This window comes from Pleurodeles waltl, chromosome 5 (assembly GCF_031143425.1).
Source record: "Pleurodeles waltl isolate 20211129_DDA chromosome 5, aPleWal1.hap1.20221129, whole genome shotgun sequence".
Lineage (NCBI taxonomy): Eukaryota > Metazoa > Chordata > Amphibia > Caudata > Salamandridae > Pleurodeles > Pleurodeles waltl.
Genome location: NC_090444.1, coordinates 848781012 through 848800058, shown reverse-complemented (window position 1 = coordinate 848800058; position 19047 = coordinate 848781012). Strand labels below are relative to the sequence as shown.

The window sequence follows — 19047 nt, the reverse complement described above, 5'->3', positions numbered from 1 at the left end:
TCCGTTTGTTAAAATCTTCAAATTATGCAGCAGATGATGGATTGTTTGTCGATATAAACTAATTCATACTTACAGGAACAATGGCGTGGATGCATAAACGCATTGCTCTGCTCAAAGGTGGGGCGAACAATACCCTCCTGCCCAAATGTCATTGCTCGTTTATTGCTTCCCTGAATCACGTTTGTTTAATTGAGAAACTCCATTTTTATAGTGTGGTAAATATACATTCTCTGAAAATATATCAACTTAATTTTGCAGTCTTTTAACTTGTAGCGCATTTTTATGATCTTTTTTTTTTTTTTAGTAAAATTAAGTTCACTTCGCTAGTGTTTATAATTTCACTACCATTTTGAACATTTAAACCACAGAGGTATTCGAAAGAGTAGTTATTGAAGACTAACATATTTAACATTGGTGACAAAATGACTGCTAGCGCCTCAAACGCAATTAAGAGATTCACCGGTAATGCATTGGGTGTGGATTTCAATTTATATAAACACCAGTGTAAAAAAAGATCAATGCTTCCATGACACAAAGCTATCAAGGCGCAACTCGGATGGACTGTACCGTCTGCAAAGTAGGTATGTTTGAGAACAAATGTACAAGCCTGCTTAACCTTTTGGAGACACGATGCAGAGTTTCTTGTCTTCCATTTGGGTGCATTTTTAATTGCATGGTAGTAGTAACTGCTAATTACTGCTGGCCTATGAATCAAGTGGTGCACACACATGCAGAGCATTTTTTTGGAAATTAAACATATTGTTAAAAAATGTCCCATATATCCCAAAAAAAGAGGAAAGAAGTAATCTGCCCTCAGCCATTCATACCAGTTGCTCTCATGAGCACGAGTATCTATCTGAAAAACCACCAGAAAGAAAGCTATTTATCAGTGACTGCAAAGTTATGTTATTGTATTGGTGATGCACGTGGTCGATTGCATCCTAAAACATCATGTTTGATTGGCATATGATGTTTATTTCGCGATAACTCTGTACTTTGCTGCAGTAGTGTTTTTTATTTTTTTATTTCTTGCTTACTCGCATTCCGTGCTTCTGAGAGCAGGCTGTTTTTCTTTGAGTAAACAAACGTGTTTGGCTTGGACACCTGTAAACTTTGGACTTGACTTTTGTTTATTATCAGGGCCAAATTCTTACACTGGAGCTGCAGGAGCTGTTGGCGCCAGTGAAGTTTATCGAAATCCAAAGGACAAGCGATCTAAAAGGTACTGTGAATATGAGACGTGGGTAAAGTATTGCTTTTCATTAAAGTTCAAAACCTAACCTTGTAATTTGTTATAATCTGAAAATGGCAGATGGTTGCTCATCACATATGCATCTGCTGAGCCAGTCTAACGATTCCTGCAGACCACTGTCATTATTTTTTCCTCTATTTAGGGACTCTATAATCCTTCTCAAGATAATTTCTTTTGTTTGAGCTTACTTTCGTTTTTAGCTCCCGTCTCCAGACAGATGTATCTTTATATTGTTGAAGATCCGTTGTCTACAATACAATCTATAGAGTGGGCTTTGGGTCAGCCCTTTCCTCATGACTGAATGCCTTTCTTGGCTGTTTCAAATCGATGTTACTTATTCCATGGTTTTTCTCCCTATTTTTGTGTTTGTCCCACCCCTAGTGCATTGCTGCTTACATTGCATGGTACTGCACAGCTTCAGTCTTTCCTGTTTCCCCATCCACTTCTTTTCGTTTGCACTTTTATTTCCACACCACATCCATTCATTGATGCTCGTCCTGCTCTCCTTTTTATTTTTTACATTGCTTTTTATTGCGCATTTTATCACATGGGATCCTTGTTCCTGTTCTCCGTAGCTCCTTACTCCCTCTCCTTCCTTCCTTCTGCAGCTCCACAATGCTCTCCACAACTCCCCATCATGTACCTTGTTTAAAAAAAATATATCATAGCCCCACAGATGCAAATTGCTACCAAGCTGCTGATGCCTTCTTTTGCGCTCCTCCGCATTTTATTTTTCATTTTTACTTTACCATTCAAAATTGACTGACAGTCATTTTGGAACGGTAAAGGTAACAAGCATTTGCAATCCAATGGATCTTGCGTTTGCTTGTGTTAGAGCTATTAGCATTTTAAATGCCTACCTGGGCTTTTGTTGCCACACAAACTGAAAATAAAAAGTAAAATAGTTGACATAAGAGAGCCGATTCAAAGTGCCGCCGCCATGAGCGTGAGCACCAAGAAGAGACACAAAAGGAAAAAGAAGTTCACTTGCAGTCAAAGTTATCAGCAAAAGTGCAATTATCCATGTTACAGGGTCGATGACGAAGGCTGTAACCAAACCTCAGGAAGGAGGGAACAACAAAAACAAAGGATTTTTGAAAGGCAAGCCGATGAATGAGTGATATAGTGATGGGCATGCGGGTGGGGTGTGGTTAAAAGCCCAGGTATATACCAACACTCTGGAAAAGCAGCGCTTGCACACTGCTGTGCTCAAATTAAAAAGCTAAAATGCATCACAACACATGTACTCTTGCATCCTTACACAAGCATGCTTGCACCAGTCGGCCATCTTTAAATTAATATTCCTAAGGGATGTACTAGCAGGCATTATTTTTTTTTTTTTTTTTTACATTTTCCACCATAGATGACAACCATTTTAGAAAAGTAAAGTAAAAATAAAAAATATAGTATGAAGAGTTTGGAATGCTTCAAGGACATAATACAACTTACTTAACAAAATCTATGCAGAAAGCTGTTTGAGGAAAATACACCACTGTCTTCAGATCTTAACTATTTTCTAAGCCCTACAGAGACCTCCCGGTACTGCTGTATGACTATAAATACCTTCACCTGAGATACCTCAAACTACCTTTATGCATTCCATTGCAGATTTACTTTGTTACACTGCAACTTCAGCAAGTTTGCCTTTAATTTTGAGATAACTCAGTCTGTGCTCACGAATTAGGGATGGATCCCTCCCCCAGTTATTGCTATTACTCATTTAGTGCCTCCTATAAACAGAAAGCTCTCACTTACCCATCTTTGTTTGGAAGTGATGTACCCCCCCCTGCCCCTGTTGCTGACCCTTTGCTTTCCAAACCCTACTGTTCTGCATTAGGGATATTTTATTCTGACACTGTGGTGATTGCTTCCATTCCCTCTCCATATTAGATGCCCTTCCTTCCACTGACATGGTATATACACACAGTTATCCAAGTATTAAAGTTAATGTTCTATTCGAATAGTCCACATGGACTCATGGAAACTCAAACTTTTTTATGGATGCACTTGTATTTACTCTAGTCACTTATATTATGGTCTGCACATGTTTTGATTGAATCACCACTCCAAATCAGTAGTGCAGATGCAAAACACTAGGTAAGCACAAGTAGGATAACTTCACTTTTTGTGAAATAAATGTAATAAGTCTTAACTTCCCTTATGGCATATGTAATTACAGGCTTGAAAAATTCCTAGACCTTTGATCCACTTATGGGTTGAAACAAATGTGGCCTAGGTTTTAAGCACAAAGGGTAAAATAATATTGGGCAACTAAAAATAAAAATATATAAATTACCAAGACTTATATTTTGTATTGTTGTCAGATTTTTTATAACATTTATGTTAATGATATTTGCTGGACACATTTGTCACTCTGCATAGTGGTTACTCTTTGAATAGCTTTAGGACCAAACCCATTACGGAATCTCTGTAATTCACCCTAAAAATAGTTAATAATACAGACCCGAACAATCTGTGGAAAATTGGACACCTTTAGGCCCTTCTTCCCATTCTGCTAGTCACAAAAACCTAATCTAGGTACAACAAGTAAGCACTTGCCTTTTGAAGATAGAACTTATTGGCTTTCCTAATGCTTGTTTCCATTTGCAGCTATACAGTTATGTAATTAGATAGGAAGTTACAGTGTGTACATCTGTGCATTAGAGAGCATCTCATTTGATGACCTCAAACCAATACAAAACATACGAACATACTTGAGGAAACTGTTCCGGAAGATGTTGTGAATGTACTTCTTGCTGCTTTTTGCCTTCAATTCTGAAAAGATGTGATTTTTAGGGAAGTCACAAAAAAGAACACAGAAATCCACAGTGTAGGAAAGCACCCTTTTTGGCATAGTTAGCCAGCACGTTTTGCCTGGTACCTGATGTGATTTCGACTGAAAGTGCACTGGGTTCCTGCTAACCAGTTCCCCAGTGCCAGATCTCTTGCCTTAAAATGGTACAGTTTCTCTCAGTTGGCACCACCTTTAGCACCCACTGTAAGTCCCTAGTAAATGGTACCACTGGCAGCTAGGGTTTGGGGTACTAGAGAAGGTCCCTAAGGGCTGCATCACAAATGGTGCCACCCTCAGAGACCTTGCACTAAACACACACAGTGCTGCCATCGATGGCTGCATGTCTTGATGCAGACACAATTGAAAATTCAACCTCTCACACATCCCAGGATGCCAGGTCCCCTACCACTGCTTGTGATATTTGTAAGTCACTCCTACAGAAGGCCTACAACTCTAAGGCAGGGCTGTAGGGAAATGCCTGCCTTGGTATGGTTATCCCCTAACTTTTTGCCTTTTGTTGATGCTATTTATGATTGAAATTGTGATGGGATCAAGCTAACCAGGCCCCAGCACCAGTGTACTTCCCCTAAACTGTAACTTTGTTCCCACAATTGGCACAGCCTTGGCACAAAGATAAGTCCCTTGTAACTGGTACCCCTGGCACCAAGGGTCCTGTGGCCAGGGAAGGTCTCTAAAGGCAGCAGCATGTATTATGCTACCCTGGAGACACATCACTCAGCACATGCACACTGCCTCACAGATTGTGTGTGCTGGTGGGGAGAAACTGACCATGTCGATATGGCACTCCCCTCAGAGTGCCATGCCCTCAACCCACTGCCTGTGGCATAGTTAAGTCACCCCACTAGCAGGCCTTACAGCCCTAAGGCAGGGTGCACTATATCACAGGGGAGGGCATAGTTGCATGAGCACTATGCCCAGACAGTGTCTAAGCCAAACCTTAGACATTGTAAGCGCAGGGTAGCCATAAAGAGTATATGGCCTGGGAGTCTGTCCATTACAAACTCCACAGTTCCATAATGGTTACACTGAAATCTGGGAAGTTTGGTATCAAACTTCTCAGCACAATAAATGCACACTGATGCCAGTGTACATTTTATTGTGAAATACACCCCAGAGGGCATCTTAGAGATGCCTCCTGAAAACATACCCGACTTCCAGTGTGGGCTGACTAGTTTTACCAGCCTGCCACACACCAGACATGTTGCTGGCCACATGGGGAGAGTGGCTTTGTCACTCTGTGGCTAGTAACAAAGCCTGTACTGGGTGGAGGTGCTTCTCACCTCCCCGTGCAGGAACTGTAACACCTGGCGGTGAGCCTCAAAGGCTCACCCCCTTTGTTACAGCACCCCAGGGCACTACAGCTAGTGGAGATGCCCGCCCCCCTCCGGCCACGGCCCTACTTTTGGCGGCAAGGCCGGAGGAGATAATGAGAAAAACAAGGAGGAGTCACTGGCCAGTCAGAACAGCCCCTAAGGTGTCCTGAGCTGAGGTGACTCTGACTTTTAGAAATCCTCCATCTTGCAGATGGAGGAATCCCCCAGTAGGATTAGGGATGTGCCCCCTCCCCTCAGGGAGGAGACACAAAGAGGGTGTAGCCACCCTCAGGGCTAGTAGCCATTGGCTACTAACCCCCCAGATCTAAACACCCCCCTAAATTGAGTATTTAGGGGCTCCCAGAACCTAGCAAATAGAACCTGAAGACGAAGAAGGACTGCTGACCTGGAAGCCCTGCAGAGAAGACGGAGACACCAACTGCTTTGGCCTCAGCCCTACCGGCCTGTCTCCCCACTTCAAGAAAAACTGCAACAGCGACGCGTCCCCCAGGGTACAGTGACCTCTGAAGCCTCAGAGGACTACCCTGCATCTAAAAGGACCAAGAACTCCCGAGGACAGCGGCTCTGCTCCAAAGAAGATACAACTTTGCAACAAAGAAACAACTTTTAAAGGACTGCATGTTTCCTGCTGGAAGCGTGAGACTTTCAACTCTGCACCCAACGCCCCCGGCTCGACTTGCGGAGAAACAACACTACAGGGAGGACTCCCCGGCGACTGCGACCCTGTGAGTAGCCAGAGTTGAGCCCCCCCCCCGTCCGTCCCCCCCCCCCCCCCCCCCCCCCCCCCCCCAGCGAGGCCTGCAGAGGGAATCCAGAGGCTCCCCCTGACCGTGACTGCCTGCTTCCAAGAACCCGACGCCTGGTAAAGACACTGCACCCGCAGCCCCCAGGACCTGAAGGATCCGACCTCCAGTGCAGAAGCGACCCCCAGGTGGCCCTCTACCTTGCCCAGGTGGTGGCTACCCCGAGGAGCCCCCCCCTTGCCTGCCTGCTTCGTTGAAGAGACCCCTGAGTCTCCCATTGAACTCCATTGCAAACCCGACGCCTGTTTGCACTCTGCACCCGGCCGCCCCCGTGCCGCTGAGGGTGTACTTTTTGTGCTGACTTGTGTCCCCACCGGTGCCCTACAAAACCCCCCTGGTCTGCCCTCTGAAGTCGCGGGTACTTACTTGCTGGCAGACTGGAACCGGAGCACCCCCTTCTCCATTGAAGCCTATGCGTTTTGGATACCACTTTGACCTCTGCACCTGACCGGCCCTGAGCTGCTGGTGTGGTAACTCTGGGGTTGCCCTGAACCCCCAACGGTGGGCTACCTTGGACCCAGCTTTGAACCCTGTAAGTGTTTTACTTACCTGTGGACTTAACAAATACTTACCTCCCCCAGGAACTGTTGAAATTTGCACTGTCTAGTTTTAAAATAGCTTATTGCCATTTTTGCCATTTTGCTGATTCAAAGTTCCCATGATACCTAAGTGAAGTACCTTTCATTTAAAGTATTGTTTGTAAATCTTGAACCTGTGGTTCTTAAAATAAACTAAGAAAAGATATTTGTCTATATAAAAACCTATTGGCCTGGAATTGTCTTTTGAGTGTGTGTTCCTCATTTATTGCCTGTGTGTGTACAACAAATGCTTAACCCTACCGTCAGATAAGCCTACTGCTCGACCACACTACCACAAAATAGAGCATTAGAATTATCTCTTTTTGCCACTATCTTACCTCTAAGGGGAACCCTTGGACTCTGTGCATGCTATTTCTTACTTTGAAATAGTACTTACAGAGCCAACTTCCTACAGACACTCCATCATGGACTGGGCTCTTTCACCTTATTTTGCAGGTCCTCTTCTTCCAGAATCCACATTTGGGTTCTACTTGTCTGGTCCTGTTCTTGCACAATCCATTTTCAAAGTCCTCTTGTTAGTCCTTGGGAAAACCAGGTACTTACCCCTACTCTCCTGGTCGCTGCGGGTCACTAAGGTACTCACCTTTTAGAGTCCTGACTTCTCCCAGCTCCTCTCTAACTACTTCATAACCTTGGGTGAGAGACTTAACTTCACATTCCACTATTTTAGTCTATGGTTTGGCCCTCCCCTAGCGCCCTAGTTATTTTCTACAATGCTTGTTGTTTCCTGTGTGTGTGTGTGTGTGTGTTTATTATATATATATATATATATATATATATATGTTTGATGGCATGTGTAGCTGCAGATACACATGCTGTGCACAGTTCCTGCCATCTAGTGTTGGGCTCGGAGTGTTACAAGTTGTTTTTCTTCGAAGAAGTCTTTTCGAGTCACAGGACTGAGTGACTCCTCCCTTTCGGCTCCATTGCACATGGGCGTCGACTCCATCTTATATTGTTTTCTTTCCGCAATCGGGTTCAGACGTGTTCCTCTTCGCTCCGTATTTCGAATCGGGAAAGTTAGAAAAGAATTAAAAATTCGACTGTATCGTTCTCATTCGGTACCGGTTTCGTTTTAGCGTATCGGCACCGACATCAAAACCGCTTCGGCGGCCCTTCGGGGCTTCCGCTCTTCATCAAGGCCTGGTCGGCCCGACCACACCCGTCGGCCAAGTCTAATGGACCGGACCCCCTTCCGTTTCTGTCCTAAGTGTCACGCCAAGTATCCTTATACAGACCAGCATCAAGTCTGTAACCTGTGTTTGTCGCCAGAACACAGAGAGGATACTTGTGAATCTTGCCGAGCGTTTCGATCCAAGAAGACCTTAAGGGATCGACGCGCAAGACGACTACAAATGGCGTTGAAGCCGAAACAACATCTCAATGTCGAGGAGGAAGAAAGAATCTCCATCCAAGAAACGGACTCGGATGAATCGGACGGTGATCGACCCTCGATGATGCGGCACACAGTAAGTACACATGCCCCGTCCCACACCCAGGGTCACACCAAAAAACTTAAGGCCACGGGGGCGCCACCACCAGCAGGCCATGGCTTAACCCACAGAAAGGAAGGTGACCAAATAACATTGGCACCGAAAAAGGCCAAAGATGTGTTGAAGACTTCCGACTCTGGTCAAGAATCCGGCACCGAAAAAAGTCGGCATTGAGTTATCGAGTTGGGCAAGCCTCGAAAAAGCTCATCGGAACCGAAAAAGACAATTTCGTTGGGAATTTCAGTACCTAAAAAAACAGCTTCTGAGCCAAAACGCTCTTCCTACACTGAGGAGCAAGGACTTTCTATGCAGCTCAAAGAAAAGCACAGATTTGAGCAAGATCTGGATTTAGAAGAACATGACCAGACACAACAAAGGTTAGAAATCCAGAAGGACACAGGGAAGATACAAACAATCCCTCCACTCAAATCGAAAAGAAAACTAGCTTTTCAAGAGACTGAGATGCAGCCCAAAGCCAAAGTGGTAAGAGACAAGTCACCACCACCACATTTTTCACCACAACCATCCCCACTGCAATCACCACACTTGTCACAAGTGGGTACACCGATGGCGCAGTCACCCACACATACTGGGATGACTCAAGATGATGCGGATCCCTGGGATCTATACGACCCATCTATATCAGACAACGGCCCAGAGTGTTATCCGACCAAGCCTTCACCACCAGAGGACAGTACAGCATACACGCAAGTACTAGCCAGGGCAGCTACGTTCCACAACGTAACAATGCACTCGGAGGCAGTGGAGGATGACTTCCTGTTCAACACTCTTGCATCCACTCACGCATCCTACCAAAGCCTGCCAGTGCTACCTGGCATGCTCAAGCACGCACAACAGGTCTTCCAAGAGCCTGTAAAAGCGAGGGCCATGACGCCAACGGTCGTAAAGAAATATAAACCGCCCCGTCAGACCCACTGTTTATAACTCAACAGCTCCCTCTGGACTCAGTGGTTGTGGGGGCTGCAAGAAAGAGGGCGAATTCACAATCATCAGGGGATGCCCCACCCCCTGATAAAGAGAGTTGAAAGTTCAACGCAGCGGGGAAAAGAGTGGCATCACAAGCAGCCAATCAATGGTGAACTGCAAACTCACAAGCCCTACTTGCACGCTATGACAGGGAACACTGAGACGAAATGCAAGACATCATCCAGCGTTTGCCCAAGGAACACCAAAAACGTGCCCAACAAGTAGTTGAAGAGGGACAGGCCATATCGAACAATCAAATACGGTCTGCCCTAGACTCTGCAGATACAGCAGCACGTACTGTCAACACAGCTGTAACGATTTCGAAGGCATGCATGGCTGCGAAGTTCTGTATTTAAACCAGAAATACAACAGGCGGTAATAAATATGCCGTTTAACTAACATCAGTTGTTTGGGCCGGAGGTGGATACAGCGATCGAGAAGATGAAAAAAGACACGGTCAAAGCCATGGGCGCACTCTACTCCTCACAGTACAGAGGCACATTTAGGAAACCACAGTTTGGGGTGGGGGGAGGGGGGGGGGTTTCGACAACAGACATCTGAACCATCCACCTCCCAAACAAAACCCACCTACCAGTCACAATACCAAAGAGGGGGGTTTCGTGGTCCCTACAGAGGACAATTCCCAAGAGGAAGAGGGAAATTCCAGCCCGCCAGAGCAAACAGTGACTTCAGTGTCACACTACCCCAACACTTGTCACCAGTGGGGGGGGGGGGCTAACCAAATACTACCACAATTGGACACACATTACCACAGACACGTGGGTCCTATCAATTATCCAACATGGTTATTGCATAGAATTCACAACATTCCCTCCAGATGTTCCACCAAAACCGCACAGATTGTCTCCACAACACTTAGACCTATTACATAAGTCCAAGCACTGCTACAAAAACAAGCCATAGAGCTAGTACCCTATCAACAGAAAGGAACAGGCGTTTACTCCCTGTATTTCCTTATTCCAAAAAAGGACAAAACATTAAGGTCTATCTTAGATCTCAGAACACTGAATATCTTCATCAAATCAGATCATTTCCACATGGTAACACTTCAGGACGTAATACCCTTACTAAAAAAATGGGAATACATGACAACACTGGATCTCAAGGATGAGTATTTTCACATACCCATCCATCCATCTCACAGGAAATACCTCAGGCTTGTAATACAAAGAAAACATTATCAATTCAAAGTGCTACCGTTCGGAATAACAGCAGCCCCCAGAGCATTTACAAAATGCCTAGCCGTAGTAGCAGCTCATATAAGGAGACAGCACATGCACGTATTCCCATATTTAGACGATTGGCTAATGAAAGCCAACACTGAGCAACAATGTCAATTTCAAACGCAATACGTCATAGATACTCTACACACACTAGGGTTTTCTATAAATTACCAAAAATCACATCTACAACCATCCCAAATACAACAGTACTTGGGAGCAACACTCTATACACAAAAAGCTATTGCCACTCAAAGTCCACAAAGACTTCAGTCGTTCCAAAATGTAAAATCAAGCATGCAACCAAACCAACAATATACGGTAAGGTTTGTGATGAAAATACTAGGCATGATGTCCTCATGCATAGCTATTGTCCCATACGCAAGATTACACATGCGTCCCTTACAGCAGTGCCTAGCAAAACAATGGACGCAGGCACAGGGTCAACTCCAAGATCTAGTGTTGATAGACTGCCAAACACACTCTTCGCTTCAATGGTGGAACCCTGTAAATTTAAACAAAGGGCGGCCTTTTCAAGACCCAGTGCCTCACGTCATTATCACAACAGACGCTTCCATGATTGGGTGGGGAGCGCACCTCATCAATCACAGCATACAGGGTCAATGGGACAATCAACAAAAACTACTTCACATAAATCACTTGGAACTGCTAGCGGTATTTCTAGCATTAAAAGCATTCAGCCACTTCTAGCCCGCAAACACATTCTTGTCAAGACAGACAATATGACAACTATGTATTATCTAAACAAACAGGGGGGGACACACTTGTCACAGCTGTGTCTCTTAGCACAACAAATTTGGCATTGGGCAATTCACAACAACATTCGCCTGATAGCACAATACATACCAGGCATTCAAAATCAGTTGGCCGACAATCTCAGTCGAGATCAACAGCAAACTCACGGATGGGAAATACATCCCCAGATACTACAAGATCACTTCTACCGCTGGGGAACAACAAATATAGACCTTTTTGCTACAAAAGAAAACGCAAAATGCCAAAACTTCACATCCAGGTACCCACACCCTCAGTCCAAGGGCAATGCTCTATGGATCAGCTGGTCAGGGATATTTGCTTACGCTTTTCCCCCTCTCCCGCTCATTCCTTATCTGGTCAACAAACTGAGTCAAAACAAACTCAAACTAAGACTTATAGCACCAACGTGGGCTCGCCAACCATGGTACACCGCACTGTTGGACCTATCTGTGGTACCCCACATCAAACTACCAAACAGACCAGATCTGTTAACACAACACAAACAACAGATCAGACACCCGAATCCAGCATCGCTCAACCTAGCAATCTGGCTCCTGAAGTCTTAGAATTTGGATATCTAAACCTTTCTAAAGAATGTATGGAGGTCATTAAACAAGCAAGAATACCCACAACCAGACATTGTTACGCTAATAAAATGGAAAAGATTTGTTTGTTACTGCCAGGCTAATCAGATTACGCCACTAGACGCCTCCACACAAAACATTGTAAGTTACTTACTACACTTACAAAAGTCCAATCTAGCCTTCTCTTCCATTAAAATACATCTCACTGCAATATCTGCTTATCTGCAGATTAAACATACAAAATCGCTTTTTAGAATCCCAGTTATTAAAGCCTTTATGTAAGGACTAAAAAGAATCATACCCCCAAGGACACCACCAATGCCTTCGTGGAATCTTAATATTTTGTTAACACAACTCATGGGCCCACCATTTGAACCCATGCATTCTTGTCAAATCCAATTTTTAACTTGGAAAGTAGCCTTTCTAATAGCCATCACTTCACTTAGAAGAGTTAGTGAAATACAGGCGTTTACTGTTCAAGTACCCTTTATACAAATACATAAACATAAGGTGGTTCTCCGCACAAATCCACAATTCTTACCAAAAGTCATCTCACCGTTTCATCTAAATCCAACAGTAGAACTCCCAGTCTTCTTCCCACAGCCAGACTCAGCAGCAGAAAGGGCATTACATACGTTAGACATAAAAAGAGCGCTAATGTATTACATTGACAGAACAAAACAATTTCGGGAAAAAAAAAACAATTTTTCGTAGCTTTCCAAAAACCACATGTAGGTAACCCCATATCCAAACAGGGCATTGCCAGATGGATTGTCAAATGCATACAAACCTGTTACCTAAAAGCTAAAAGAGAATTACCCATTACTCCAAGGGCACACTCCACTAGAAAGAAAGGCGCCACAATGGCTTTTCTTGGTAATACACCAATGACAGAAATTTGTAAGGCAGCCACTTGGTCTATGCCGCATACATTTACTAAGCATTACTGTGTAGATGTGTTAGCAGCACAACAAGCCACAGTAGGACAGGCTGTACTAAGAACATTATTTCAGACAACTTCAACTCCTACAGGCTAACCACCGCTTTTGGGGAGATTACTGCCTTGTAGTTTATGCACAGCATGTGTATCTGCAGCTACACATGCCATCGAACGGAAAATGCACTTACCCAGTGTACATCTGTTTGTGGCATGTTGCGCTGCAGATTCACATGCACCCTCCCACCTCCCCGGGAGCCTGTAGCCGTTTTAGTTGCATTGAAAGTGCATATATGTAAATAATTTTGACATTAATACTATATGTAAATACACATTTACTCCATTGCATGGACACCTCTAGTATCCTTACTTTACCAACTCCTACCTCACCCTCTGCGGGGAAAACAATCTAAGATGGAGTTGACGCCCATGCGCAATGGAGCCGAAAGGGAGGAGTCACTCGGTCCCGTGACTTGAAAAGACTTCTTCGAAGAAAGACAACTTGTAACAATCCGAGGCCAACACTAGATGGCAGGAACAGTGCACAGCATGTGAATCTGCAGCGCAACATGCCATGAACAGATGTACACTGGGTAAGTGACATTTTCCATATATATGTATAAAAAAATATATAGTGTTCTTAGGTCCAGGTCAGGGGACTACCTACAAGTAAACTAGTTCAGTTTTATATAATAAAGTACCTTTATTTTTGCAACACTGTATAGTTCATTTCAGGTGTGATAAGCTACTGTGTGACTGCTGTGATATTGCAAGTTCTTTGCACTCCTCCTAGATAAGTCTTGCCTGCCCATATCATGATGTTCAGTTACATAAAGAGCCTCTTGAAGATGATTTCCTCTTCAAGACTCTCCACAACACATAGGGCAAACCAATATCTCCTTATACTTAAAGATATGTTGAGGAATACAGAAGACATTTTCAAGGACCCTGCACGGGCTAGGAATAAAAAAAAACCAGGGTTGATTAAAAAATAAATAAAAAAAATACAAGGCTTGCCCTTCTGACCCTATTTACATCAGGGGACATATTCCACCTGACTCACTAGTTTTGACAAACACATGTAAGAGGGCTAATTCTCAGGCTGCCAGTGATGCTCCACCTCTTCGCAAGGAGAGCAAATTAATCAATGCCTCTGGCAAGAGAGTGGCAGCACGGTCCGCCAATCATTGGTGCATTGCTAGTTCAATGGGGTTGTTAGCACGTTATGACAGGTCCCACTGTGGCAAAGTGGAAGAACTCCTCCAACATGTCCCAGAGGACCACAAAAAAGAAAGGGCAACAGCTTTACATGGAGGGAAGTTATTTCCAACACTTCCATCCATTGTGCGTTGGATGCAGCAGATACAGCCGTTAGGTGAATCAATGCTAGCATTTTACTGTTGCAACATGCTTGGCTCTGCATATCTGGTTTTAAACCAGAGGTTCTACAAAAACTATTGAACGTCCCTTTCAGTAAAGAACACCTTCAGTCCACAGTTTGTATATTTTTTCATGTTTTCTAGTGCTAAATCAGGGACTGCAAAATCTATGGCTGCACTTCATACACCAACTCCTTGTGGCACCTTTCAACACTTGGAAACCACATCCATGGAAGCTTTTATCTCATACCAACGTGACCAAGGGCTCCACTCCTCTCCCTGAAGTTACTATAGAGGTTCCTATAGGGGCAACAATGCCAAGGGAGGAGGCAAAGGTGTTTTCATACGCGGTGCTACAACCACAACAGAACAGTGACTTCCTTTGCCTTCCCTCTGACCCTCTAACATCCGTTGAGGGACAATTACAGGAATTTCTGCCCACATGGCAATCAATATCACAACAGACCGATGGGTGTTAAACGTTATACAAGATGGGTATTGTCTAGAACTCATTACCACACCTCCAAACAGTCCAACTCGCACTCACAGACTCTCTCTGAAACACGAAACACTGTTTAAACAGAAAGTTCAAGCTCCCCTACTCAAAGAAGCTATAGAATCCTTTCTACTGCAACATCAAGGGGCAGGCGTATACTTCCTTCACTTCCTAACACGTAAAAGCGATGGATCTCTAAGGCCAATCTTAGATCTACTGCTCTTAAATCATTACATCCTGTCAGAGCATTTCCGTACAGTCATTCTTCAAGATGTGACCCCACTTCTCCAGAAAAGCAACTTCCTATCTAATAGAGACTTCTAGTTGCAGATTCCTTAATTTGAATTTCTCCCAGGCATCAGACTGGATCTGCAGATTTTTCTAGAGCAGTCACCCTGCACACTGTTCGGTGGCGTCAAACAGCTCCATATCTGTCATCGGCGTTGTCTGCGCTGAATAAGATGTCGCAGGTCCTATATAGTTGCTGCCCGGCACGCTGATGCCAGTTCCTCTCTTTCCACGCCAGCTAGTGCTGATCCAAAGAGATCTACCCCTCAGTCATTTATTGACTGCCTTTTTTCGACTTTTTGTCTTTTTTTTTTTTTTTAGTTTTACAACTCCTGGTGTGTTGAGGATGTCATTGAGGAAGAGCGGGCTCAAGCCCTTCGGTTCTTGTCATCGGGTGATGTCCAATGTTGTGAGTCTTTGGTGACTGGAGCGCAACCAAGACCTGAAGTCATGCTCCCAAGTGTCAGGCCATGCATCCGAAGGTTCTGAGAGAGCGGTCCCTGAAGCTGATGGCGGCTCAATGCTTGACTCTGCGCAAGTCTTGATCTCCGTCGAGTGGAAGGTTCAGGGATCGGTTGTGGAGTCATCCATCGTCATTGTCTCATTCCAAGACCTCAGGGTGATCGGGTAAGTCGATGGACAAGAAGAAAATCCAAGAAAAAGCATTCTTCAACTTCTCCTTGTCCGTCTGCCAACGAGATGAGGGAGTGTCGGTGCTGTAGGCCTCGCTCTGCAGAGCCTGAGCCTACTCTGCACCTCCCAAGGCTCTGGGAGCCGGAGTGACCCCTGCTTAACTATGAGTTCTGTGAGGCCATGCCCCTCATTTTTGTGGAGGCCGATTCCACTGGAGCGCCTGCGGGCCCCACAGAGTTAGAAGGGGCCGCTTCGGGTTCCGTGCCGGTGGCTTCGGCGCTGAGGAGATCCCATTGATCCAGTCCTGGATCCGGCCACTCCGACCTTTCCTGGCTTCGGTTCAGACGCCAATGCTTCAGGTGCCGCCCACAAGTACCGCCATCCCTATTTTTAGCCCTAACTCTGACACAGAGCCGGATGGGTATTGTACAACGCTGACTACAACGCCAGAAGGAACCTTGCCACCTATGTCAGATCCTGAGCCCATTTCTTATGGGCTAGGTTATGATGAGGAATGGGAGGATTTACCGGACCTTTTAGAGTACCAGCTTCAATACCCTATGGACTGGGCTACAGACTTCAGTGAGGCCAGTGGACTGGACACTACTCCAGATACTGGCATGCTTACTCCCCCTACCGTGCTTCTGTAACAGTCCGGAGTAACCTCCTGACAGAGGTTCTTCCACCTGGAGTTTCCTCCTCAGAATGCTTGCTCCCATTCAATGAGGCCCTCATGGATGTCCTACTGGGTACCTGGTCCAAACTCAGCAGAGGGGCTCCTGTAAACAGGATGATTGCCCGCTGTCATTGCCCTGCTTTGGGGGTCCCAAGTTTTCTGACACAACATCTCACCCATGAGAGCTTGGTTATCCATGCCTCTGGGCGTCTTCCCTTCCGCACCCCCGGATGGGGAATCCAAAAGGGTGGACACACTTCGGAATAAGTTTTTTTCTTCCAACAGCCTAGCATTGCAGTCCGTGAACACCACATGCCTTTTGGGCTGTTATTCCCACATGCTCTGGGATATGGTTGCGCAAGTGCTACCACAGGTCCCGAAGGAGGCCCGGGCTGTACTTTCACAAGCAGTTGCTGATGAGAGAGACGCATCAAAGTTCACAATCAGATGTGGACTATACACAACCGATTCGTTAGGCAGAGCGGTTTAATCAACAGTGGCCCTTAGGTCCATGCTTAGCTGAGGATGTCTGGCTTTTCTGGGGATGTCTAGGCTACTTTGATGGACATGCCCTTTGATGGCACACATGTTTTTGAGGAGACAAGGTAGACTTGTTGCTCAAGTGCTTCAAGGATTCTTGAGCTACGTCCAGGTCCTTGGGCCCCTTGTGCCCCCAGTCTGCCTTTCTCCCCTTTTGTAGCTATGGAAGGGGCCTCAATCTGCACCATTCTCGGCCAGCCACAGTGCCACGAAAGCTGCACAGCCTCTGCGTGGCTGAGGTTGTGGGATTCACCAACTTCGTGGTTCAGGGAGCCAGCGGTGTTGACGAGTCCACCCCCTACTCCTCCCCAAATACAACCCTCCCAAAGGAACCTCTTAGTCCTTCCTAGTCTGACTGTCTTCCAAGGGCCAGCCAGAGGCAGAATCTGCCATCACCAGCTCCATTGGCAATACTTCACATGAGATTAGTGGGTTTTGCAAATAGTTTGAAGGGGCTACTCCCTCTCCTACAAGACTACCCATCCATGCCACCATCCTACCATCAGATGATGGAGGATCACTTATCCCCTCTCTGCGAGGAAGTTACAGCTCTCTTAGCCAAGGGAGCTATCGAGAGGGTTCCTGTGCCATTAGTAGGTCATGGTTGCTCTTCCCACTACTTTCTGGTATCCAAAAAGGACAAAGGAAATGCCCTATCCTAGACCTTTGAGCCCTTAATCTCTTCCTGAAGAAGGAGAAGTTCAGGATACATACTGGCTCGGGGTCTATGGGCCCTGGACCCGGGAGACTGAATGGTAGCATTGGACTTGGAGGATGCTTATTTCCATATCCCCGTCCCGCCTGCCCACATATGTTACTTGCTCATGGTAGGTCACAAGCACTTTGAGGTTACCACGCTCCCCTTTGAACTTACTAGTGCCCCTCGGGTGGTCATCAAGGTGATGGGGATGGTTGCAGCTTATCTACACAGATCAGGGGGTTCAATCTTCCCCTATCTCGATGACTGGCTGTTGAAGGCGGGTTCTCCCCAGGATGTCGTCTCCCACCTCCAGACTATGGCGTACCTCCTGCATTGGCTGGGGTTAACTATAAATACTATAAATGTGCCAAAATCACACCTGGCTTCCTTTCATCAGAGCTGTTCTGGACACATGCAGTTTCGGACTTATCCTCCAGAGTGGCAAGTCCAGGATATTCAGGCTATGATACTAGTGTTTCAGCTTCTGTCCTGGATTTTGCTGAGAATGACACTGAGGCTGCTGGGCCTCATGGCCTCCTGCACCCTGCTGGTGACACATGCCAGGTGGCATATGTGGGTTCTGCAGTAGGACTTGAAGTTCCAGTGGGTGCAGCATCAGGGTAATCTCTCCGACAAGATCCATGTCTTGCAGGGAACTGTGCAGATGTTCACTGGTGGGTAATAACGTATCGCGATTGGATCAGAGGCAGATCCTTCTCCCTTCCCCAACCATATCTGACAGTAGTGACAGATGTGTCACTCCTGGGATGGGACAACCATCAGGGAGAGGAGATAAGAGGCATCAGCCTGTTGGAGCTTCATTCAATCCAGCTAGCGTTGAAGGCATTTCTTCCCTCTGTGAAGGGGAAAGTTGAGCAGGTGTTCACAGTCAAATCCACCCCCATGTGGTACTGCCACAAGCAGGGGATGGTGGAATCCTGGACCCTTTGCTAAGAGGCTCTGAGCTTCTGGATGTGGCTGGAACAGCAGGGCTTATCCGTAGATTTTCTACATCTGACGGGTTCTATGAACGCCAAATGGTGTTTCCATACGAAGGTTGCGCAAGGTCTCTTTCAGCAGTGGGGAGAACCTTGATTAGATCTGTTCGCCTTCTGAAAGCATGCACAATGTCAGCAGTTTTGTGCATTGAAGTTTCCAAGGTAGCAATTCATCTGAGATGCTTTTTCTCTCAAGTGGCACTCAGGCCTCCTGTATGCCTTTCAGCCCATACCTCTTCTGCCCAGAGTTCTGAAGAAGATCAAGAATGACCAGGCCCAAGTAATCCTTGTGGCACCGGACTGAGAACTGAGATCCCAAGCTGCTGAGTATGTCCATCGATCCTCTGTTCAGACTGCCCCTCCGGGAGGATCTTCTGATGCAGCAGTAAGGAAGGGTTCTGCACCGAACCTTTCCACTCTCCGCCTTCTTGTGTGGAGATTGAAAGGCAAAAGTTAACAGCTTTTGACTTCCAGTCCAAAGTCTGTAACATAATCTTGGCAGCCACGCACCCCTC

The 19047-nt window shown here is 45.7% G+C and overlaps 1 protein-coding gene across 13 annotated transcripts in view; it reads left to right on the top strand.

Annotated features, from left to right (window-relative positions):
- AFDN (afadin, adherens junction formation factor) overlaps positions 1–19047 on the top strand; it is a 1710163-nt gene that overhangs the window by 1635562 nt on the left and 55554 nt on the right. For all 13 annotated transcript variants that reach the window (XM_069234921.1, XM_069234923.1, XM_069234919.1 and 10 more), the window contains one exon: positions 1141–1222. In XM_069234921.1, coding sequence (XP_069091022.1) covers positions 1141–1222 — 82 coding nt within the window. The remainder of the gene's footprint in view (positions 1–1140; positions 1223–19047) is intronic.